This window comes from Mobula birostris, chromosome 28 (genome assembly GCF_030028105.1).
Source record: "Mobula birostris isolate sMobBir1 chromosome 28, sMobBir1.hap1, whole genome shotgun sequence".
Lineage (NCBI taxonomy): Eukaryota > Metazoa > Chordata > Chondrichthyes > Myliobatiformes > Myliobatidae > Mobula > Mobula birostris.
Window position 1 is genome coordinate 4,215,572 of NC_092397.1, and position 20,596 is coordinate 4,236,167.

A 20,596-nucleotide genomic window follows, 5' to 3' on the forward strand; every position below is an offset into this window, starting at 1 on the left:
CGAGAGAGATGGAGAGAAATCTAATGGGTTGCAACCAAAGCCTGGCATGGAGTCACCACTGCACGGGATCAGACTCAGCCTGGTACATCACCGACAGCAGCTTCCCCGCCATCGAGGACATCTTACAGAGCCAACGCCTCAAAAATCAGAATCAGGTTTATTATCACCGGCATGTGTCGTGAAATGTGTTAACTTAGCAGCAGCAGGTCAATGCAATACGTAATCTAGCAGGGTGAGAAAAAAAATAATAGTAAATAAAATAAAACATAATAATAAATAAACAAGTAAATCAATTATGTATATTGAATATTTTGAGAGCTAACGGGCAAAAGTTTAGGGGTAACATGAGGGGCAACTTCTTTACTCAGAGAGTGGTAGCTGTGTGGAACGAGCTTCCAGCAGAAGTGGTTAAGGCAGTTTCGATGTTGTCGTTTAAAGTTAAATTGGACAGCTATATGGACAGGAAAGGAATGGAGGGTTATGGGCTGAGTGCAGGTCGGTGGGACAAGGTGAGAGTAAGCATTTGGCACAGACTAAAAGGGCCGAGATGGCCTGTTTCCGTGCTGTAATTGTTATATGGTTATATTATTTAAAAATGTGCAAAAACAGAAATACTATGTATTAAAAAAGTGAGGTAGTGTCCAAGGGTTCAATGTCCATCTAGGAATCGGATGGCAGAGGGGAAGAAGCTGTTCCTGAATCGCTGAGTGTGTGCCTTCAGGCTTCTGTACCTCCTGCCTGATGGTAACAGTGAGAAAAGGGCATGCCCTGGGTGCTAATGGACGCTGCCTTTCTGAGACACCGCTCCATAAAGATGTCCTGGGTACTTTGTAGGCCTGTGCACAAGATGGAGCTGACTAGATTTACAACCCTCTGCAGCTTCTTTCGGTCCTGTGCAGTAGCCCCTCCATACCAGACAGTGATGCAGCCTGTCAGAATGCTGTCCATGGTACAACTATAGAAGCTTTTGAGTGTATTTGCTGACATACCAAATACCAAGGTGACATCCATCATTCAGGACCCCCACCACCCAGGACATGCCCTCTTCTGTTTGCTACCATCAGGGAGGAGGTACAGGAGCCTGAAGACACACACTCAACAATTCAGGAACAGCTTCTTCCCCTCCGTGACAATGAACCCAAGGGGACTGGACCTATCTTGCAAGTCCAAATGAAACTACATGTATACCATCAAACAAAATGTTTCTCCAAAGCACGATGTAAAGCACGGTAACTTAGACCATAAGCCCACAAGATACAGGAGCAGAATCAGGCCATTCAGCCCATCGAGTCTGCTCCGCCATTTCTTCATGGCTGATCCATTTTCCCTCCCAGCTCAAACCTCCCGCCTTCTCCCCGTATCCCTTCATGCCCTGACCAATCGAGAATCTATCACCCTCTGCTTTAAATATACGTTAAGACTTGGCCTCCACAGCTGCCTGTGGCAAAGAATTCCACAAATTCACCACTCTCTGGCTAAAGAAATTCCTCTTCATCTCCATTCTAAATGGACGACTGCCTAATCTGACTGTGTCCTCTGGTCCTAGACTCCCCTACCGCAGGAAACATCCTCTCCACATCCACTCTACCATGGCCTTTCACCGTTCGATAGCTTTCACTGAGGTCACCCGTCATTCTTCTGAGTTCCAGTGAGTACAGGCTCAGAGCCATCAAACGCTCCTCATACGACAAGCCTTTCAATCCTGGAACCATTTTTGAGAAATTCCTTTGAACCCTCTCCAGTATCAGCACATCCTTCTGAGATAAGGAGCCCAAAATTACTCACTATACTTCAAGTGAGGCCTCACCAGTGCTTTATAAAATCTCAACATTACATCCTTGCTTTCATATTTCAGTCCTATCGAAATGAATGCTAACATTGCATCTGCCTTCCTCACCACAGACTCAACCTGCAAGTTAACCCTCAGGGAATCCTGCACAAGGACTCCCCAAGTTCCTTTGTATCTCAGGTTTTTGTATTTTCTCTCCAATTAATCCAGGCATCCACCACTCTCTGAGTAAAAAAAACTTACCCCTCACATCCCCCTTTGAACCGACCCCCTCTCACCTCCAATGCATGCCCTCTGGATTTGACATTTCAACCCTGGGGAAACAGATACTCCCTGTCCATTCTATCTATGCCTCTCATAATCTTATAAACCTCGATCAGATCTCCCCTCAGCCTCCGCCACTCCAGAGAAAACAACCCAAGTTTATCCAGCCTCTTGTGATAGCACACGCTCTCTAAACCAGGCAGCATCCTGGTGAACCTCTTCTGTACCCTCTCCAAAGCCTCGATATCCCTCCTAGAGTGGGGTGACCAGAACCATGTGTAATACTCCAGACAGCACACGCAAAACGCTGGGGGAACTCAGCAGGCCAGGCAGCATCTATAGTGAATGTCGATGTTTCGGGTCGAGACCTTTCAAGCAGGACTCATCTACCTGTCTTTGTAGTACCCCACACAGACTTAACTATAAGACCATAAAACAAAGGAGCAGAAGTCAGCCATTTGGCCCATCCAGTCTGCTCCGCCATTTTATCATGAGCTGATCCATTCTCCTATTTAGTCCCACTCCCCCGCCTTCTCACCATAACCTTTGATGCCCTGGCTACTCAGATACCTATCAATCTCTGCCTTAAATACACCCAATGACTTGGCCTCACTGCTGCCCGTGGCAACAAATTCCATAGATTCACCACCCTCTGACTAAAAATATTCTTCGCATTTCTGTTCTGAATGGGCGCCCTTCAATCCTTAAGTCATGCCCTCTCGTACTAGACTCCCCCACCATGGGAAACAACTTTACCACATCCACTCTGTCCATGCCTTTCAACATTCAAAATGTTTCTATGAGGTCTCCCCTCATTCTTCTAAACTCCAAGGAATACAGTCCAAGAGCGGACAAACGTTCCTCATATGTTAACCCTCTCATTCCCGGAATCGTTCTGGTGAAACTTCTCTGTACCCTCTCCAACGTCAGCACATCCTTTCTTAAATAAGGAGACCAAAACTGCCCACAGTACTCCAAGTGAGGTCTCACCGGGGCCTTATAAAGCCTCAACATCACATCGCTGCTCCTATACTCTATTCCTCTAGAAATGAATGCCAACATTGCATTCACCTTCTTCACTACTGACTCAACCTGGAGGTTAACCTTAAGGGTATCCTGTACGATGACTCCCAAGTCCCGTTGCATCTCAGAACTTTGAATTCTTTCCCCATTTAAATAATAGTCTGCCCGTTTATTTTTTCTGCCAAAGTGCATAACCATACACTTTCCAACATTGTATTTCATTTGTCACTTCTCTGCCCATTCTTCCAATCTATCCAAGTCTCTCTGCAGACTCTCCGTTTCCACAGCACTACCGGCCCCTCCACCTATCTTCGTATCGTCAGCAAACTTAGCCACAAAGCCATTTATTGCATAATCCAAATCGTTGATGTACAATGTAAAAAGAAGCGGCCCCAACACTGATCCCTGTGGAACACCACTGGTAACCGGCAGCCAACCAGAATAAGAACCCTTTATTCCCACTCTCTGTTTCCTGCCAATCAGCCAACGCTCTATCCACATATGTAACTTTCCCGAAATTCCATGGGCTCTTATCTTGTTAAGTAGCCTCATGTGTGGCACCTTGTCAAAGGCCTTCTGAAAATCCAAATATACAACATCCACTGCATCTCCCATGTCTAGCCTACTGGTAATTTCCTCAAAAAATTGTATAGGTTTGTCAGGCAGGATTTTCCTTTAAGGAATCCATGCTGAGTTCTGCCTATCTTGTCATATGCCTCCAGGTATTCTGTAACCTCATCCTTGACAATCGACTCCAACAACTTCCCAACCACCGATGTCAAGCTAACAAGTCTATAATTTCCTTTTTGCTTCCTTGACCCCTTCTTAAATAGCGGAGTGACATTTGCAATCTTCCAGTCTTCCGGAACCATGCCAGAATCTATCGACTTTTGAAAGATCATTGCTAATGCCTCCGCAATCTCCACAGCTACTTCCTTCAGAACACGAGGGTGCATTCTATCAGGTCCGGGAGATTTATCTACCTTTAGACTATTCAGCTTCCTGAGTACTTTCTCTATCGTAATTGTGACTGCGCACACTTCTCTTCCCTGCCACCGTTTTATAAAAACACAGTTTTAAAAAAACTATAAAATACAATCAGTATAATAATAGGCATCCATTAGTCTCGTGAGACCATGGGTTTGCACCTTGGAAGGTTTCCAGGGTGCAGGCCAGGGCAAGGTTGTATGGAAGACCGGCAGTTTCCCATGCTGCAAGTCTCGCCTCTCCACGACACCGATGTTGTCCAAGGGAAGGGTACTAGGGCCGATACAGTTTGGCACCAGTGTCGTCGCAGATCAACGTGTGGTTAAGTGCCTTGCTCAAGGACACAACACGCTGCCTCAGCCAAGGCTCGAACTAGCAACCTTCAGATCAATAGACCGATGCCTTAACCACTTGGCCACGAACCAACATTAAAAAAAAACTGATGCTGAGATATATCCCAGGATGCATCGGGTGTTTCGAGTCTTTCAACATCGGACACCCTCACCCAGGCGACCCAGCCAGGGTTGATCAGGCCCCGGCTTGTGTCTGGTCCACAGATCATCTCTCTTGATCCATACCCACCAGGAGACTCACTCAGCAGCCTCTGTGACGGTTCTGACGGCTCTTTCTCTTGCAGCCCCTTAAAACTGAGGGGAGAGTAGGTTCTGCACAGCAAGCAGCCAGCAGACCCTCTACTCCCCACATCCATAGGCTCGCACTGTACCATTTGGCCCATCGAGTCTGCTTCACCATTTCCTCATGGCCAAAGCCCCAATCCCCGTATCCCTTCATCCCCTGACCAACCAAGAATCTATCAACCTCTGCCTTAAATACACCCAACATTGGGCACTCTGGCCCCAGGCAAACAAACCAGGGTGGAGCAGGCCCTGGCTGGGTCGCCTAAGCAAAGGTGTCTGATGTTGAAAGACCCGAAAAACCCTTTGACCCCAGGGTACATCGCCGACGATGCGTCCCAGCATACACTCGGATATACCTCAGCATCAAATTACGAAAGTATTGCACAAAGAGAGGGGGAGAAATACGGAGGTAGTGTTTTTTTAAATGCTCTTAGAACATAGAACACAGAATAGTACAGCACAGTACAGGCCCTTCGGCCCACAATGTTGTGCCGACCCTCAAACCCTGCCTCCCATATAACCCCCCACCTTAAATTCCTCCATATGCCTGTCTAGTAGTCTCTTAAACTTCACTAGTGTATCTGCCTCCACCACTGACTCAGGCAGTGCATTCCACGCACCAACCACTCTCTGAGTAAAAAACCTTCCTCTAATATCCCCCTTGAACTTCCCACCCCTTACCTTAAAGCCATGTCCTCTTGTATTGAGCAGTGGTGCCCTGGGGAAGAGGCACTGGCTATCCACTCTATCTATTCCTCTTAATATCTTGTACACCTCTATCATGTCTCCTCTTATCCTCCTTCTCTCCAAAGAGTAAAGCCCTAGCTCCTTTAATCTCTGATCATAATGCATACTCTCTAAACCAGGCAGCATCCTGGTAAATCTCCTCTGTACTCTTTCCAATGCTTCCACATCCTTCCTATAGTGAGGTGACCAGAACTGGACACAATACTCCAAGTGTGACCTAACCAGAGTTTTATAGAGCTGCATCATTACATCACGACCCTTAAACTCTATCCCTCGACTTATGAAAGCTAACACCCCATAAGCTTTCTTAACTACCCTATCCACCTGTGAGGCAACTTTCAGGGATCTGTGGACATGTACCCCCAGATCCCTCTGCTCCTCCACACTACCGAGTATCCCGCCATTTACTTTGTACTCTGCCTTGGAGTTTGTCCTTCCAAAGTGTACCACCTCACACTTCTCCGGGTTGAACTCCATCTGCCACTTCTCAGCCCACTTCTGCATCCTATCAATGTCTCTCTGCAATCTTTGACAATCCCCTACACTATCCGCAACACCACCAACCAACCAATCCTTGTGTTTTCTTAATGCTTCATCATTTCATTCTCTTTTACACTCGCGCCCTGAAGATCGAAAGCGGGCACTTACTCAGTTCGCTGCAGGGGAAGGGAGGGATGGCGGGCGTGGACGGACTGAGGCTGGAGTAGAGTCCGGTCCCTCTCCGTGTGGGGTCCAGCATGGGCCGCGGTGTGTAATGGAGGTGCTCCGGCGTCTGTCCGGGGAAGTCCCCTGCGCTGCAGCTGGCGGGGCGGAGGAGGCTCCGGTACAGGGTCACGGGCGGGTACTTGGCATCCAGATCCTCAGCGCTCTGCGGGGGCACCAAGTACACACGGTTTCAGGTTCGCCCACCTCCAGCCCCACTGACCGGTAGATCAGTTTGTTATTGTCGGCCCCAACGGCTCAGTACGGCTACCGCTCCGCCAGCGACAATAAACCGCCGGGAGTTCGCAGCTCAGCACATCACGGAAACCAGCCTCCCCTCCATGGACTCTGTCTACACTTCCCACTGTCTCTGAGAAGCAACCAGCATAATAAAGGACACCCCCCCCCCCCCACCAACCCCGGATGTTCTCCCATCGGGTAGAAGATACAAAAGCCTATAGCACGTCCCATCAGGCTCAGAGACAGCTTCTACCCCGACGTTATCAGACTCTTGTATGATAAGATAGATTCTTGGCCTCATGATCTACCTCGTTATGATCTTGCTCTTTATTGTTTCCCTGCGCTGCACTTTCTCTGTAGCTATGACACTTCATTCTGCATTCTGTTACTGTTTGAACTTGTTCTACCTCAGCGCGCTGTGTAATGATCTGATCTGTGTGGACAGTTTGCAAGACAAGCTTTTCCCTGTTTGTGTGACAATAACCAACCAATAAGGCAGGAGGAGAAGATGGCGGCGCGACACAGCACGCACAGTTCTCCAGTGAAATGATATTGCATTTGTAAGTAGGGTGCCGTGCACAATTCTGATTTGATGGAGACAGACGTGAGAAGCAGAGGAACATCTGGAGAAATTTCTGAAACACCCGGTTCGCTGCCGCGGCTACTGTGCGATCGAGAATCTCCGGAGGGGAAGGCCCCAAAATCCCCGGCTTTGCCTGCTGCTGGCGGCCGGGGCTGGGGCCGAAGCGCTCGGCAGAGATGGTGCTCGGTGTCGGAGGGCTGGCCGGAGCTCAAAGTTTTCGGACGACTCACAGTCGGACTGTGGTCGGGAAGGCAGGGAGAGTTTTCTTCCTTCTCCCGTCTGCGTGAGATGTGGGATTTCCGAAAGACTTTGAACTTTTTTTTACCGTGCCCACGGCCTGTTCTTCATCAAGTTAGGGTATTGTTGCACTGTTGTAACTATATGTTATAATTATGTGTTTTTTTTAGTTTTTCAGTCTTGATTTGTCTTGTGTTTCTGTGATATCACACCAGAGGAATATTGTATCATTTCCTAATGCATGCATTACTAAATGACAATAAAAGAGGACTGCGTGTCCTCATAATCTAATCTAATCTAATTACAACAGGTAGCAGGGTTCAACGAAAGACTGTTTCGCATGCCGGCGGTACAGATTCCATCAGTAATCGAGGTGGGACAAGGGGAAAGCAATAATGGAGTGCAGAATAGAGTGGTCCAGTCATAGGGAAAGTGCGGTGCAGGCAGACGACAATATGTAGGGGCCGTGAAGTGGCAGATGGTGAGGTCGTACAGGAGTCTGATAACCGGGGTAGAAGCCAGGTGGGACGTACTTTCGGGCTTTTGTATCTCCCTCGGGAGGCGAAGGAAGTTTGGCGTGTCCCCGTGGGCCCTCACCGACTTTTATCGACACGCTGCAGAAAGCATTCCAGCTCGTTACGGTGACTGCTCTGGCTTTTGTTTATTTAAAGGTTGTGCAGGGTAACCAGCCCAATTACACCTGTAGATCTTTGGAACACGGGAGGCCCTAAAGAAGGCCCACGTGGTCGAGGGAAAATGTGCCGACAGCGGCGGGAACTGAACCCAGGTTGGTGGCGCTGCGATGGAGTTACTTCGCGAACCGCGCCACGCTTTCGGGAGGGTGGGGGTTCGGGAGACTCCAGCGCCCTCCCCACCACCGTTTCTCCACGGCATCCCAACCTCCCTTTCCGCTGCCAGTGAGAGGGAGCGCCCACGCCGAAGGGAGGGCCGGAGGCGAGCGCGACTGGAGACGGAGGGGATCGGTCCACCTCTGGGGTCGCGTAGTCCACCATGTTGTCAAGGAGGGTCAGCTCCTGCCCGGACAAGAAGTCGCCCGAGGTCTCCGCCAGCAGGCTGTCCCGTCCGCAGTTGTCCCCTTCCGGTGCCTTTGGGGCCAGGGCACTGGTGGGCAGGTGGGGGGAGAAGTGTCCGGTATCCCTCGGGATCTTCTCTATGTCATTCTGCAAAAGAGACGGGCATTCGTGGACTGTCTCTCTGCAATGGCCTCCCTCGTCCTCCTCACTTCCCAATCTCCTCCCACCCCTCCCCCCCCGACATCTCCCTCCCCCCCCCCGACATCTCCCTCCCCATCTCCTCCCCTTTCTCCCAAATCCCCGGACAGATTCACTTATTCCAGCCCTTCGAGCCACACCACCCAATGACCCTGATTCCACCCTAGTGTAACCGCAGGACAATTTACAGCAGCCAACGAACCTACGCGGAACGCCTTCGGACTGCGGGAGGAGTCCCGAGCACCTGGAGGAAACCCACGCGCCCCCACAGGGAGGACGCACGGAGACTTCTACCAGGGGACGCCGGCTTTGAACTCCGAGCTCCGACGCCCCCGAGCCGTGATTGTGTCGCGCTAACCGCCACGCCGCCGTGCGGGCCCGCCCCCTCAGCCGCGTGGGATTTTTCTTTCCCGTCTGCAGGAGCTTCCTCGGCCGCACACCACCCACCCACCCCCACCCTCGGACGCAATAACGCACCCTCCCCGACTTCTGATCACCCAGTCCTTTTCTCCCTCCCGACCTCAGGACGGCCTCCTGCCGTTCTCAGCTCAGTATTTTTGTTTGCGCTTTGGAGGCCGTTCGGCCCATTAAGACCCTGCTGGGATATGCCCCCTTGCTACTGGCAACACATTACACCGGCCAAGCAGCTTAATCGGATCTCGGCCGCCGCATTAAAATCCTTGGTCTTGCCCCATCGCTGGTATTTCCCCTGGCCTGCCCATTGAACAAACCCAGCTCGTCCTAATTTCCTGCATTCGGCCTACACCCCCGAGTCCTGCCCCTCCAAGTGCCTCCGGAAGCAACTCATCACCTTCTGGCTGAAGACTTGCTCCTCAGATCCCTCCTAGACCTTTCCCCTCTCACCCTCAATCTCTGACCCGTAGTTTTGGACTCCCCTACCCTGGGGAAAAGACTGCGAGGGTCAACCTTATCTGTTACGGCAAAATTGTATAAACTTCTGTAAGGTCACCCCTCCCTTCTCCCTCAAATTCCTAGGGTAGACGGTCAGTCTTTACCCCAGGGTAGGGGAGTCCAAAACGACAGTCATCGATTTAGCCTTGGCCAACCTCTCCCCGTAGCTCAGGCCGGTGAATCCTGGCATTCTCCGCGGAAAAATCACCTCTACGCTCCAGCTGCGGAAGGAGGAGGGGTAACAACCCCCATCCCGTAAAAACCCAGAGCTTCAGAGACGCCAACAGAGGCTTCAAAGTCCTCATCCCTGGGAGGGGGAGGGAGGGTCTTCACCTGGAAGACGTATGGTGAAAGCAGGAGCCTTCGGCCTAGGGCGGAGGACTGCGGTGTTGGCCTACGCCCCAGGGGTGTTGGACTTAAGAAGGCTCTTCCCAGTTTAATGACATCTTCCCTCTAACAGGGTGTCCAAAACTGTGCACACCATCTCTGCCAGCTCCTTGCTTTCTCCTCGTCCCGCTTCCAAGAAAAGAGAGATGACCCCAGAGACACAGAACAGTACAGGCCCTTTGACCCATGATATTGGGCTGACCTTTTAACCCACTCCAAGATTGGTCCATCCCTTCTCCCTCCATTTTCCATGTGTCTACCCAAGGGTCTCCCAAAGGTCCCTGATGTACCTGCCTCTACCTCCACCCCTGGCAGGGCGTTCCACACACCCACCACTCTCTGTGTAAAAAACCTACCTCCCCCTCCCGATACTTCCCTCAAATTATGCCCTTATCAAACATTTTTGCTCTGGGAAAAAGCCTCTGCCTCAGTCTATGCCTCTTATCATCTTGTACACCTCTACCAAGTCACCTCGCGTCCTCCTTCGCTCCAGAGAGAAAAGCCCCAGCTCGCCCAACCTATCCTCTCTAATCCTGGCAGCATCCTGGTGAATCTCCTCTGCACCCCCTCTAAAGCTTCCACACCCTTCCTGTAATGAGGCGACCGGAACTGAACACAATGCTCCAAGTGAGGCCTAAATGATGGCTCCATCTCCCTCCCAGCATGCACTGTCTGGCCCGCCGAGCGTCTCCAGCTCAGCCTGCCTTTGTCTCGGACCCCTGGCGCCTGCACGCCGACGGACTGACCTGCGTCATGATGTGGGACGTCCCCAGGCCTCCCCCGGGAGCGACGTGGCCCTGGAAACTCGCGACGTTCCTGAACTGGTCCTTGCAGCTCCCGCGGTTGAAGGGGTAGGATGCCTCCTCCTTCTCCTCGGGCCCTCTCCTGTCCAGAGTAGAGTGTCAGAACAATGAATTTCCTCTCCCCCCGCCCCCCCCAACCACCACCCCCGCACACACTTTCTACGCCTCCTGAGCCGTCGGCGTGCAAAGACATAGACCGGTCACTGCGAGGAGTTACCGAGGCCTGAGGGGACGTCCCTCCCTCCCGTCGATAGTAACCTGCTTCCAGGAAGCCGAGGGCTGTCAGAATCAAAATTGGGTTTACTACGTCCGCCAAACAGAGGGCGAAGTACGAGGACCAGAGAGGTCAGAACCCACAGGCCTCTTGTTCAACCCATGTCGGTTGTCTGTGTACCTTCTGGGCAGGGGAGCTCCCCCTCCTGTCCTGGCCTGGGTCTGACCCCCAGACCGTTCCCCTACCGGTGGTCCTCCCACAGAGAGACAACACCCACCCCCCACCCCTCGCCGCGGTCTTACCTTTGGCCGGAGACCCTGTCGCAGGACAGAGGCACCTGGTGCACCTGCGAGGAGAAGAGAGGTTCTGTTCAAGCAACGTACGTGGTCGGTACGGAGTCGCGTTATCACAGGCCACTCATTCCACCTAGTCCCTTCTAGCCCGGTCTTCTGCCTAGTCCTATCTGCACTTGGACTGGATCCCTCTGCGCCTTTTAGAGTCGGTGGGGGGGGCCTCGGGCAAGCGACGGGGCGGACTGTAACATCGAAACAGTTGGGTATCTCTCTCGCCTTCGCCTAGCGAGAGGGAGAGAGCCTGTTCTGGGATATTGGAAGTGTCGGGATGGGCAGTAGTTTTTTGATGGCCTCTGGATCGTGGTTTCATTGGGGGTTATTGCTTTTACGGTGGGTGGTGGGGGCTGGAGTTGATGCGTTCTGCTGGAACAAGTGGGGGGGAGAGGGAGGGGAGAGGGTTGAAGCTTTGCTGCCGCTTGTGCGTGGGAGGGGGGAGGGAGGAGGGGGCTTTGGGGTTCCAACGTTTTTCTGTCATCCATTCTTTGGGGTTTTTTCCCTCCCTTCTGTTTCGTGGACGCCCGTGAAGGGTAAGAATTTCAGGTTGTATACATTCCCTGACGTTAAGATGGAAAGAGTGACACCCCTCTCAACGATGTACTTATCCAAACTCCTCTTAAACATTGCAACCAAACTCGCACTAACCACTTTCCGCCGGCAGCTCGTTCCACACTCTCACCACCCTCTGAGTGAAGAATTCCCCCCCCCCACCAATGTTCCCCTTAAATATTTCACCCTTCACCCTTAACCTATGACCTGTAGTTCTCTTCTCGCCCAACCTCAGTGGAAAAAGGCTGCTTGCATTGGCCCTATCCACACCTGGTGGTCACTTTATTGGTCGCTTCCGGTACCTGACAAAATGGCCACTGAGTGTATGTTGATGGTCATCTGCTGCTGTAGGCTGCCCACTGCGAGGTTCGACGTGTTGTGCGTTCAGAGATGCTCTTCTGCACACCACTGTTGTAACGTGTGGTTAATTTGAGTTACTGTCACCTTCCTGTCAGCTTGAACCAGTCTGGCCATTCTCTTCTGACCTCGCTCATTAATAAGGCGTTTTCACCCACAGAACTGCTGCCCACTGGATGTTTTTTGTTTTTTCACACCACTCTCTGTAAAGTCCAGAGACTCTTGCGTGTGAAAATCCCTAGGAGATCAGCAGTTTCTGAGATACTCAAACCACCCCATCTGGCACCAACAATCATTCCCCGGTCAAAGTCACTTTGATCCCATTTCTTCCCCCATTCTGATGTTTGGTCTGAACAACAACTGAATCTCTTGACCGTGTCTGCGTGCTCTTATGCATTGAGTTGCTGCCACATGATTGGCTGATTAGATATTTGCATTAACAAGCAGGTTTACCTGATAAAGTGGCCACTGTATCCTCCTGTAAGTTCTCCCTTCATTCTCCTGCACTCCAGGGAGTAAAGTCCTCGCCTATTCAACCCTTCCCAATAACTCAGGTCCTCAAGTCCTGGCAACGTCCTTGTTAATTCTCTCTGCACTCTTTCAACCTTGTTTACATCTTTCCTGTTGGTAGGGTGACCAAAACTGCACACAATGCTCCAAATCAAACCTCATCAATGCCTTCTACAACTTCAACATAGCATCCCGTCTCCTGTACTCAGTACTTTGATTTATGAAGGCTAGTGTGCCAAAAGCTTTCTTTATGACCCTGTCTACCTGTGATGCCACTTTCAAGGAATATGTTCCCAGATTCCTTTGTTCTACTGCACTCCTCAGTGCCCGACTGTTCACTCTGTAAGACCTGCCCTGGTTGGTCCTACCAAAGTGCAAAACCTCGCACCTGTCTGCATTAAATTCCGTCTGCCATTTTACCAGGCTGGTCCAGATCCTGCTACAAGCTTTGGTAGTCATCCTCGCTGACAGCTACACCCCCAATCCTGGTGTCATCCTCAGGTTTGTTGGTCTAGTCGACCACATTATCATCTAGATCATTGATAATCCTGGAGTACTGTGTCCAGTTCTGGTCGCCTCACTATAGGAAGGATGTGGAAGCACTGGAAAGGGTACAGAGGAGATTTACCAGGAGGCTGCCTGGTTTAGAGAGTAAAGATTATGATCAGAGATTAAAGGAGCTAGGGCTTTACTCTGTGGAGAGAAGGAGAATGAGAGGGGACATGATAGAGGTATACAAGATAATAGGAGGAATAGATAGAGTGGATAGCCAGCCCCTCTTCCCCAGGGCACCACTGCTCAATACAGGAGGACGTGGCTTTAAGGTAAGGGGTGGGAAGTTCAAGGGGGATATTAGAGGAAGATTTTATACTCAGAGAGTGGTTGGTGCGTGGAATGCACTACCTGAGTCAGTGGTGGAGGCAGGTACACTAGTGAAGTTTAAGAGACTACTAGACAGGTATATGGAGGAATTTAAGGTGGGGGGTTACATGAGAGGCAGGGTTTGAGGGTTGGCACAACATTGTGGGCCGAAGGGCCTGTACTGTGCTGTACTATTCTATGTTCTACGTTCTAAATGACAATTGACAATGGACCGGCCAGCACTCCATTCGTCAGAGGCCTCCAGAGAGAGAGGCAACCCTCTACCATCACACTCTGATTTCTCCCGCTAAGCCCATAGAAACATAGAAAACCTACAGCACAATACAGGCCCTTTGGCCCACAAATCTGTGCCAAACATGTCCTTCCCTGAGAAATTACCTCAGGTAACCCATAGCCCTCTATTTTTCTGAGCTCCATGTACCTGTCCAGGAGCCTCTTAAAAGACCCTATTGTATCTGCCTCCACCACCGTTGCCAGCAGCCCATTCCACGCACTCACCGCTCTCAGTGTGAAAACCGTATCCCTGATATCTCCTCTATACCTACTTCCAAGCACCTTAAAACTGTGCCCTCTCATGCTGGCCATTTCAGCCCTGGGGAAAAGCCTCTGACTATCCACATGATCAATGCCTCTCATCATCTTGTACACCTCTATCAGGTCACCTCTCATCCTCCGTCACTCCAAGGAGAAAAGGCCGAGTTCACTCAGCCTGTTTTCATAAGGCATGCTCCCCAATCCAGGCAACATCCTTGTAAATCTCCTCTGCACCCTTTCTATGGTTTCCACATCTTTCCTATAGTGAGGTGACCAGAACTGAGCACAGTACTCCAAGTGGGGTCTGACCAGGGTCCTATATAGCTGTGACATTACCTCTCGGCTCCTAAACTCAGTTCCACGATTGATAAAGGCCAATGCACTGAATGCTTTCTTAACCACAGAGTCAACCTGCACAGCAGACTTGAGTGTCCTATCGTCCAAATCACTCTACGAAGGACGCAACATCCACCACACTGCACACAGTTCTCTCTCACTTGGACAACAAAGACACTTATGCCAGAATCCTGTAGATTGAGTTCAGCGTTCAATACCATCATCCCGCAGAGACTAGTGGAGAAACTGTCGCTGCTTGGCCTTAACACTGCCCTGTGTCACTGGATTCTGGATTTCTTGACTGAGAGACCACGGTCAGTCCGTGTTGGCAGGAACATCTCTGACTCCATCACGCTGAGCACTGGACCCCCACAAGGCTGTGTGCTTAGCCCATTGCTGTTTACACTGCTAACACATGACTGTGCAGCCAGATTCAAGGAGAACCTGATCATTAAATTTGCAGATGATACCACAGTGGTGGGGCTCATCAGCAAAAAGATGAAACAATGTACAGGGAGGAGGTCAAGCACCTAGAGAGCTGGTGCAGGGATAACAACTTGATGCTTAATGTCACCAAGACCGAGGAGATGATCATCGATTTCAGACGGTCTCAGCCTGAGCACACACCCCTCAGCATCAGCGGCTCCACAGTGGAGAGAGTGGAAAACATCAAGTTCCTTGGGGTGCAGATCTCGGACAATCTCACCTGGTCCAGGAACACCACTGGGATTGTGAAACGGGCCCAGCAGAGATTGCACTTTCTGAGGAAGCTTAAACAAGCATCACTCCCCACTAACATCTTTACATTCTACAGAGGCGTGGTTGAGAGTGTGCTGACCTTTTGCATCACAACCTGGTACTCCAGCTGCAGTGCTGTCGACAAAAAAGCCTTGCAAAGGGTGGTTAGGGGAGCAGAGAAGGTTATTGGGGTCTCCCTACCTTCTGTCCAAGACCTCTTTCAGAGTCAATGCCTCCAGAAGACATGATACATCATTAAAGACCCCTCACACCCTCTCCATGAACTGTTTGTTCTTCTGCCATCAGGCAAACGTTACAGAAACGTCAAAACTAAAACCACAAGGCTACTAAACAGCTTCCTCCCACAGGCAGTCAGACTGTTAAATAGCTGCTCCACCTGACTCTGCTTTGGACACTTTTAACTCGCACCGGACACTTATAACTTGATTTTAACTGACATGTGGCTGTTGTGTTTTACTATTTATTGTTATGTTTATTATTTAGTGTTGTGTTTGTTATGTTATGATTGCACTGCCCCTGAGAAACGCTGTCTCATTCTGCCCTGCAGAGCTGATGTGTGATATGACAATAAAGTTTTTTGAATCTTTGAATCTTGAATCTTGAATCATGGTTCCTGTACCCTACCATCCTTCCCCTGTCTCATTGGAATGTACCAATGCAGAACTCCACGCAAATATCCCCTGAACATTTGCCACATTTCTTCTGTACCTTTCCCTGAGAATATCTGTTCCCAATTTATGCTTCCAAGTTCCTGCCTGATAGCCTCAGATTTCCTCTTACTCCAATTAAACACTTTCCTAATTTGTCTGTTCCTATCCCTCTCTAATGCTATGGTAAAGGAGATAGAATTGTGATCACTATCTCCAAAATGCTCTCCCACTGAGAGACCTGACACCTGACCAGGTTCATTTCCCAATACCAGATCAAGTACAGCCTCTCCTCTTGTAGGCTTATCTACATATTGTGTCAAGAAACCTTCCTGAACACACCTAACAAACTCCACCCCATCTAAACCCCTCGCTCTAGGGACATGCCAATCGATATTTGGGAAATTAAAATCTCCCACCACAACAACCCTGTTATTATTACACCTTTCCAGAATCCATCTCCCTATCTGCTTCTCCATGTCCCTGTTACTATTGGGTGGTCTATAAAAAACACCCAGTTGAGTTATTGACCCCTTCCTGTTCCTAACTTCCACCCACAGTGACTCCGTAGACAATCCCTCCATGACTTCCTCCTTTTCTGCAGCCGTGACACTATCTCTGATCAACAGTGCCATGCCTCCACCTCTTTTGCCCCCCTCCCTGTCCTTTCTGAAACATCTAAAGCCTGGCACTCTCAGTAACCATTCCTGCCCCTGAGCCATCCAAGTCTCTGTAATGGCCACCCCATCATAGCTCCAAGTACTGATCCATACTCTGAGCTCACCCGCTTTGTTCATGATGCTTCTTGCATTAAAATAGACACATCTCGAACCATCGGTCTCAGTGCATCCCTTCTCTATCACCTGCCTATCCTCCCTCTCGCACTGTCTCCAAGCTTTCTCTATTTGTGAGCCAATCTCACAATCTCTGCAGTTTGGTTCCCATCCCCAGCAATCCTCGTTTAAACTCTCCCCAATAGCCTTAGCAAACCTCCCCACCAGGATATTTTTCCCCCTGGACTACACTAGACTACAGACCTACCCAGGACTGCATAAAGTGCACAAAACAGTGCTGGCACTACAATAAATAATAAACAAGACAATAGGCACAGTAGAGGGCAGTAGGTTGGTGTCAGTCCAGGCTCTGGGTATTGAGGAGTCTGATGGCTTGGGGGAGGAAACTGTTACATAGTCTGGTCGTGAGAGCCCGAATGCTTTGGTGCCTTTTGGCAGATGGCAGGAGGGAGAAGAGTTTGCATGAGGGGTGCGTGGGGACCTTCACAATGCCTTGTTCTACCCTGATGCACTGTGTAATGATCTGATCTGTATGAACAGTTCACAAAACAAGCTCTTCACAGAGTCTCAGCACCAGGGTTTCATTGCTAGCCGGAGCGTACCGAACAAAAACAATAAAACATCCAGCGAGTGGATTTAACGAGATGTTTTTGCTCACAGAACAGCCACTCGCTGAACGTTTTTTTTGTTTGGCACCATTCTTTGTAAACTCCAGAGTCTGTTGTGTGTAAAAATCCCAGGAGGTCAGCAGTTTCTGAGATACTCAAATCACCCTGGGCAGCACCTTATTAATTAGCTTGTTTATTTCGGCTTTTTTCTTAAGGATGTGCTGGACGCGCTCCAGCTAGCACTGCACCCCTGCTCGGTACACAGAACAGTACAGGCCCTTCGGCCCGCAATGCTGTGCCAACAGCTTACCCATTCTAAAATCGACCTAACCCTTCCCTCCCACACGGCGCTCTATTTTCCCACCATCCACGAGTCTGCCTGGGGTGTACGGGGTCTCCAGGGAGGGGTAGTGCCTCTGGTGAATGGGGTAGTTCACTGGCCTTTGGTCACTCAGCTCCCACCGGAGGTGTCTGCATTTGAGAGCGGCCACACCACCCGCTCCCCCCACGTAACCTGCTTCGAGAGGTCGGCTAAAGCAGCAGACGGACTGGGCAGGTGAGAGCTACAGTGAGATCTAACGGCCAGGGAGCCGGTTCTGTAACGCCCCGTGTGGAGAGCGAAGGGCGCGACGAGGCACGGAAGACGTCACAGTCACCCACTGCAACCGAGGAAGACCCCGGTTTGTGATGCTTGTTCGTCCCACTGGACCCGGACTTCCAAGGTCGGGAGAGTGGAACTGCCCCCAGTGCCGCGGCTTTTCAGAAACTTTCCCGCGCAGATTTCCCATCGTCGTCAGATGTGACGGACAGCGTGCGCTTGTCAAAGATTCCCTAATGTCCCCAATGTACCTGTCGCTACCACTCACCCCAGCGAGCATGGGGGCGAATACCGTCTGCGGAAGAGCCCAGCGCGAGCAGAGGGCAGGCGCGCAGCTGTGAGCACGTGCAAGAGGGCAGATCACTGGACCGCGGCTCACCCTACCTGTTCCCAGTAGAGGTCGGTCGGACAGAGCTGGGAGTTCAGGAACTTGTTGGTGGGGGTGTCCAGCAGCTGGACACAGGCGTTCTCCGACTCCGGGCGCTGGCAGGGGCTCAGGTAGTGTGGGGACGTGGTGGGGACTGCAACTGCGGGGACAGAGAGCGGTAAGACAGCTGTTCAGCCACAGGGGCGAATACCTCCCACGCTTGCACGCACGTACAGAATGCACAGGCAAAAGAGAGCCTGACGTTCTGAGTGGAAAATAAATTCTGACACACCTCATCCTGTAATCGAACACCTCGTACCCCTCACTGTAACACTGACACACCCCACACCCCTCACTGTGACACTGACACACCCCACGCCCCTCACTGTGACACTGACACACCCCACACCCCTCACTGTGACACCGACACACCCCTCACCCCTCACTGTAACACTGACACACCCCACACCCCACACCCCTCACTGTAACACCGACACACCCCACACCCCTCACTGTGACACCGACACACCCCACACCCCTCACTGTAACGCTGACACACCCCACACCCCACACCCCTCACTGTAACACCGACACACCCCACACCCCTCACTGTGACACCGACACACCCCACACCCCTCACTGTGACACTGACACACCCCACGCCCCTCACTGTGACACTGACACACCCCACACCCCTCACTGTGACACCGACACACCCCTCACCCCTCACTGTAACACTGACACACCCCACACCCCACACCCCTCACTGTAACACCGACACACCCCACACCCCTCACTGTGACACTGACACACCCCACACCCCTCACTGTAACACCGACACACCCCACACCCCACACCCCTCACTGTGACAATGACACACCCCACACCCCTCACTGTGACACTGAGACACCCCTCACCCCTCACTGTAACACCAACACACCCCTCACCCTCACTGTGACACTGACACACCCCACACCCCACACCCCTCACTGTGACACTGACACACTCCACACCCCTCACTGTGACACTGACACACCCCTCACTGTAACACTGACACACCCCTCACCCTCACTGTGACACTGACACACCCCACACCCCTCACTGTGACACCGACACACCCCACACCCCTCACTGTGACACCCAACACACCCCACACTCCTCACTGTAACACCGACACACCCCACACTCCTCACTGTGACACTGACACACCCCACACCTCTCACTGTGACACTGATACACCCCACACTCCTCACTGTGACACTGACACACCCCTCACTGTGACACCGACACTCCCCACACTGTGATACCGTCACACCCCTCACTGTGACACTAACACACCCAAAAACCCCTCACTGTGACACTGACACACCCCACACCCCTCACTGTAACACTAACACACCCAAAAACCCCTCACTGTGACACCGACACACCCCTCACCCCAACACCGACACACCCCACATCCCTCACTGTAACACCAACACACCCCACACCCCTCACTGTAACACCGACACACCCCACACCCCTCACTGTGACACCAACACACCCCACATCCCTCACTGTGACACCGACACACCCCACACCCCTCACTGTGACACTGACACACCCCACACCCCTCACCGTGACACCGACACACCCCACACCCCTCACTGTAACACTGACACACCCCACACCCTCACTGTGACACTGACACACCCCTCACCCCTCACTGTAACACCGACACACCCCACACCCCACACTGTGACACCGACACACCCCACACCCCTCACTGTGACACTGACACCCCCCACACCCCTCACTGTGACACCGACACACCCCACACCCCTCACTGTAACACCGACACACCCCACACCCCTCACTGTGACACTGACACACCCCTCACCCCACACCCCTCACTGTGACACTGACACACCCCACATCCCCACTGTAACGCTGACACACCCCACACCCCACACTGTGACACTGACACACTCCACACCCCTCACTGGAACACTGACACACCCCACACCCCTCACTGTGATACTGACACACCCCACACCCCTCACTGTGACACCGACACACCCCACACCCCTCACTGGAACACTGACACACCCCACACCCCACACCCCTCACTGTGACACTGACACACCCCACACCCCTCACTGTGACACCGACACACCCCACACCCCACACCCCTCACTGTGACACTGACACACCCCTCACCCCTCACTGGAACACTGACACACCCCACACCCCACACCCCTCACTGTGACAATGACACACCCCACACCCCTCACTGTGACACCGACACACCCCACACCCCACACCCCTCACTGTGACACTGACACACCCCTCACCCCTCACTGGAACACTGACACACCCCACACCCCACACCCCTCACTGTGACACTGACACACCCCTCACCCCTCACTGGAACACTGACACACCCCACACCCCTCACTGGAACACTGACACACCCCACACCCCACACCCCTCACTGTGACAATGACACACCCCACACCCCTCACTGTGACACCGACACACCCCACACCCCACACCCCTCACTGTGAC

The 20,596-nt window shown here is 51.7% G+C and overlaps 1 protein-coding gene across 5 annotated transcripts in view; it reads right to left on the bottom strand.

Moving 5' to 3' along the window:
- Positions 1-20,596, bottom strand: part of LOC140188938 (transcriptional-regulating factor 1-like) — a 170,410-nt gene that overhangs the window by 16,285 nt on the left and 133,529 nt on the right. For all 5 annotated transcript variants that reach the window (XM_072245591.1, XM_072245590.1, XM_072245592.1 and 2 more), the window contains 5 exons: positions 18,067-18,209; positions 11,061-11,104; positions 10,488-10,626; positions 8,200-8,391; positions 6,097-6,316 (listed from right to left, as the gene is read on the bottom strand). In XM_072245591.1, coding sequence (XP_072101692.1) covers positions 6,097-6,316; positions 8,200-8,391; positions 10,488-10,626; positions 11,061-11,104; positions 18,067-18,209 — 738 coding nt within the window. The remainder of the gene's footprint in view (positions 1-6,096; positions 6,317-8,199; positions 8,392-10,487; positions 10,627-11,060; positions 11,105-18,066; positions 18,210-20,596) is intronic.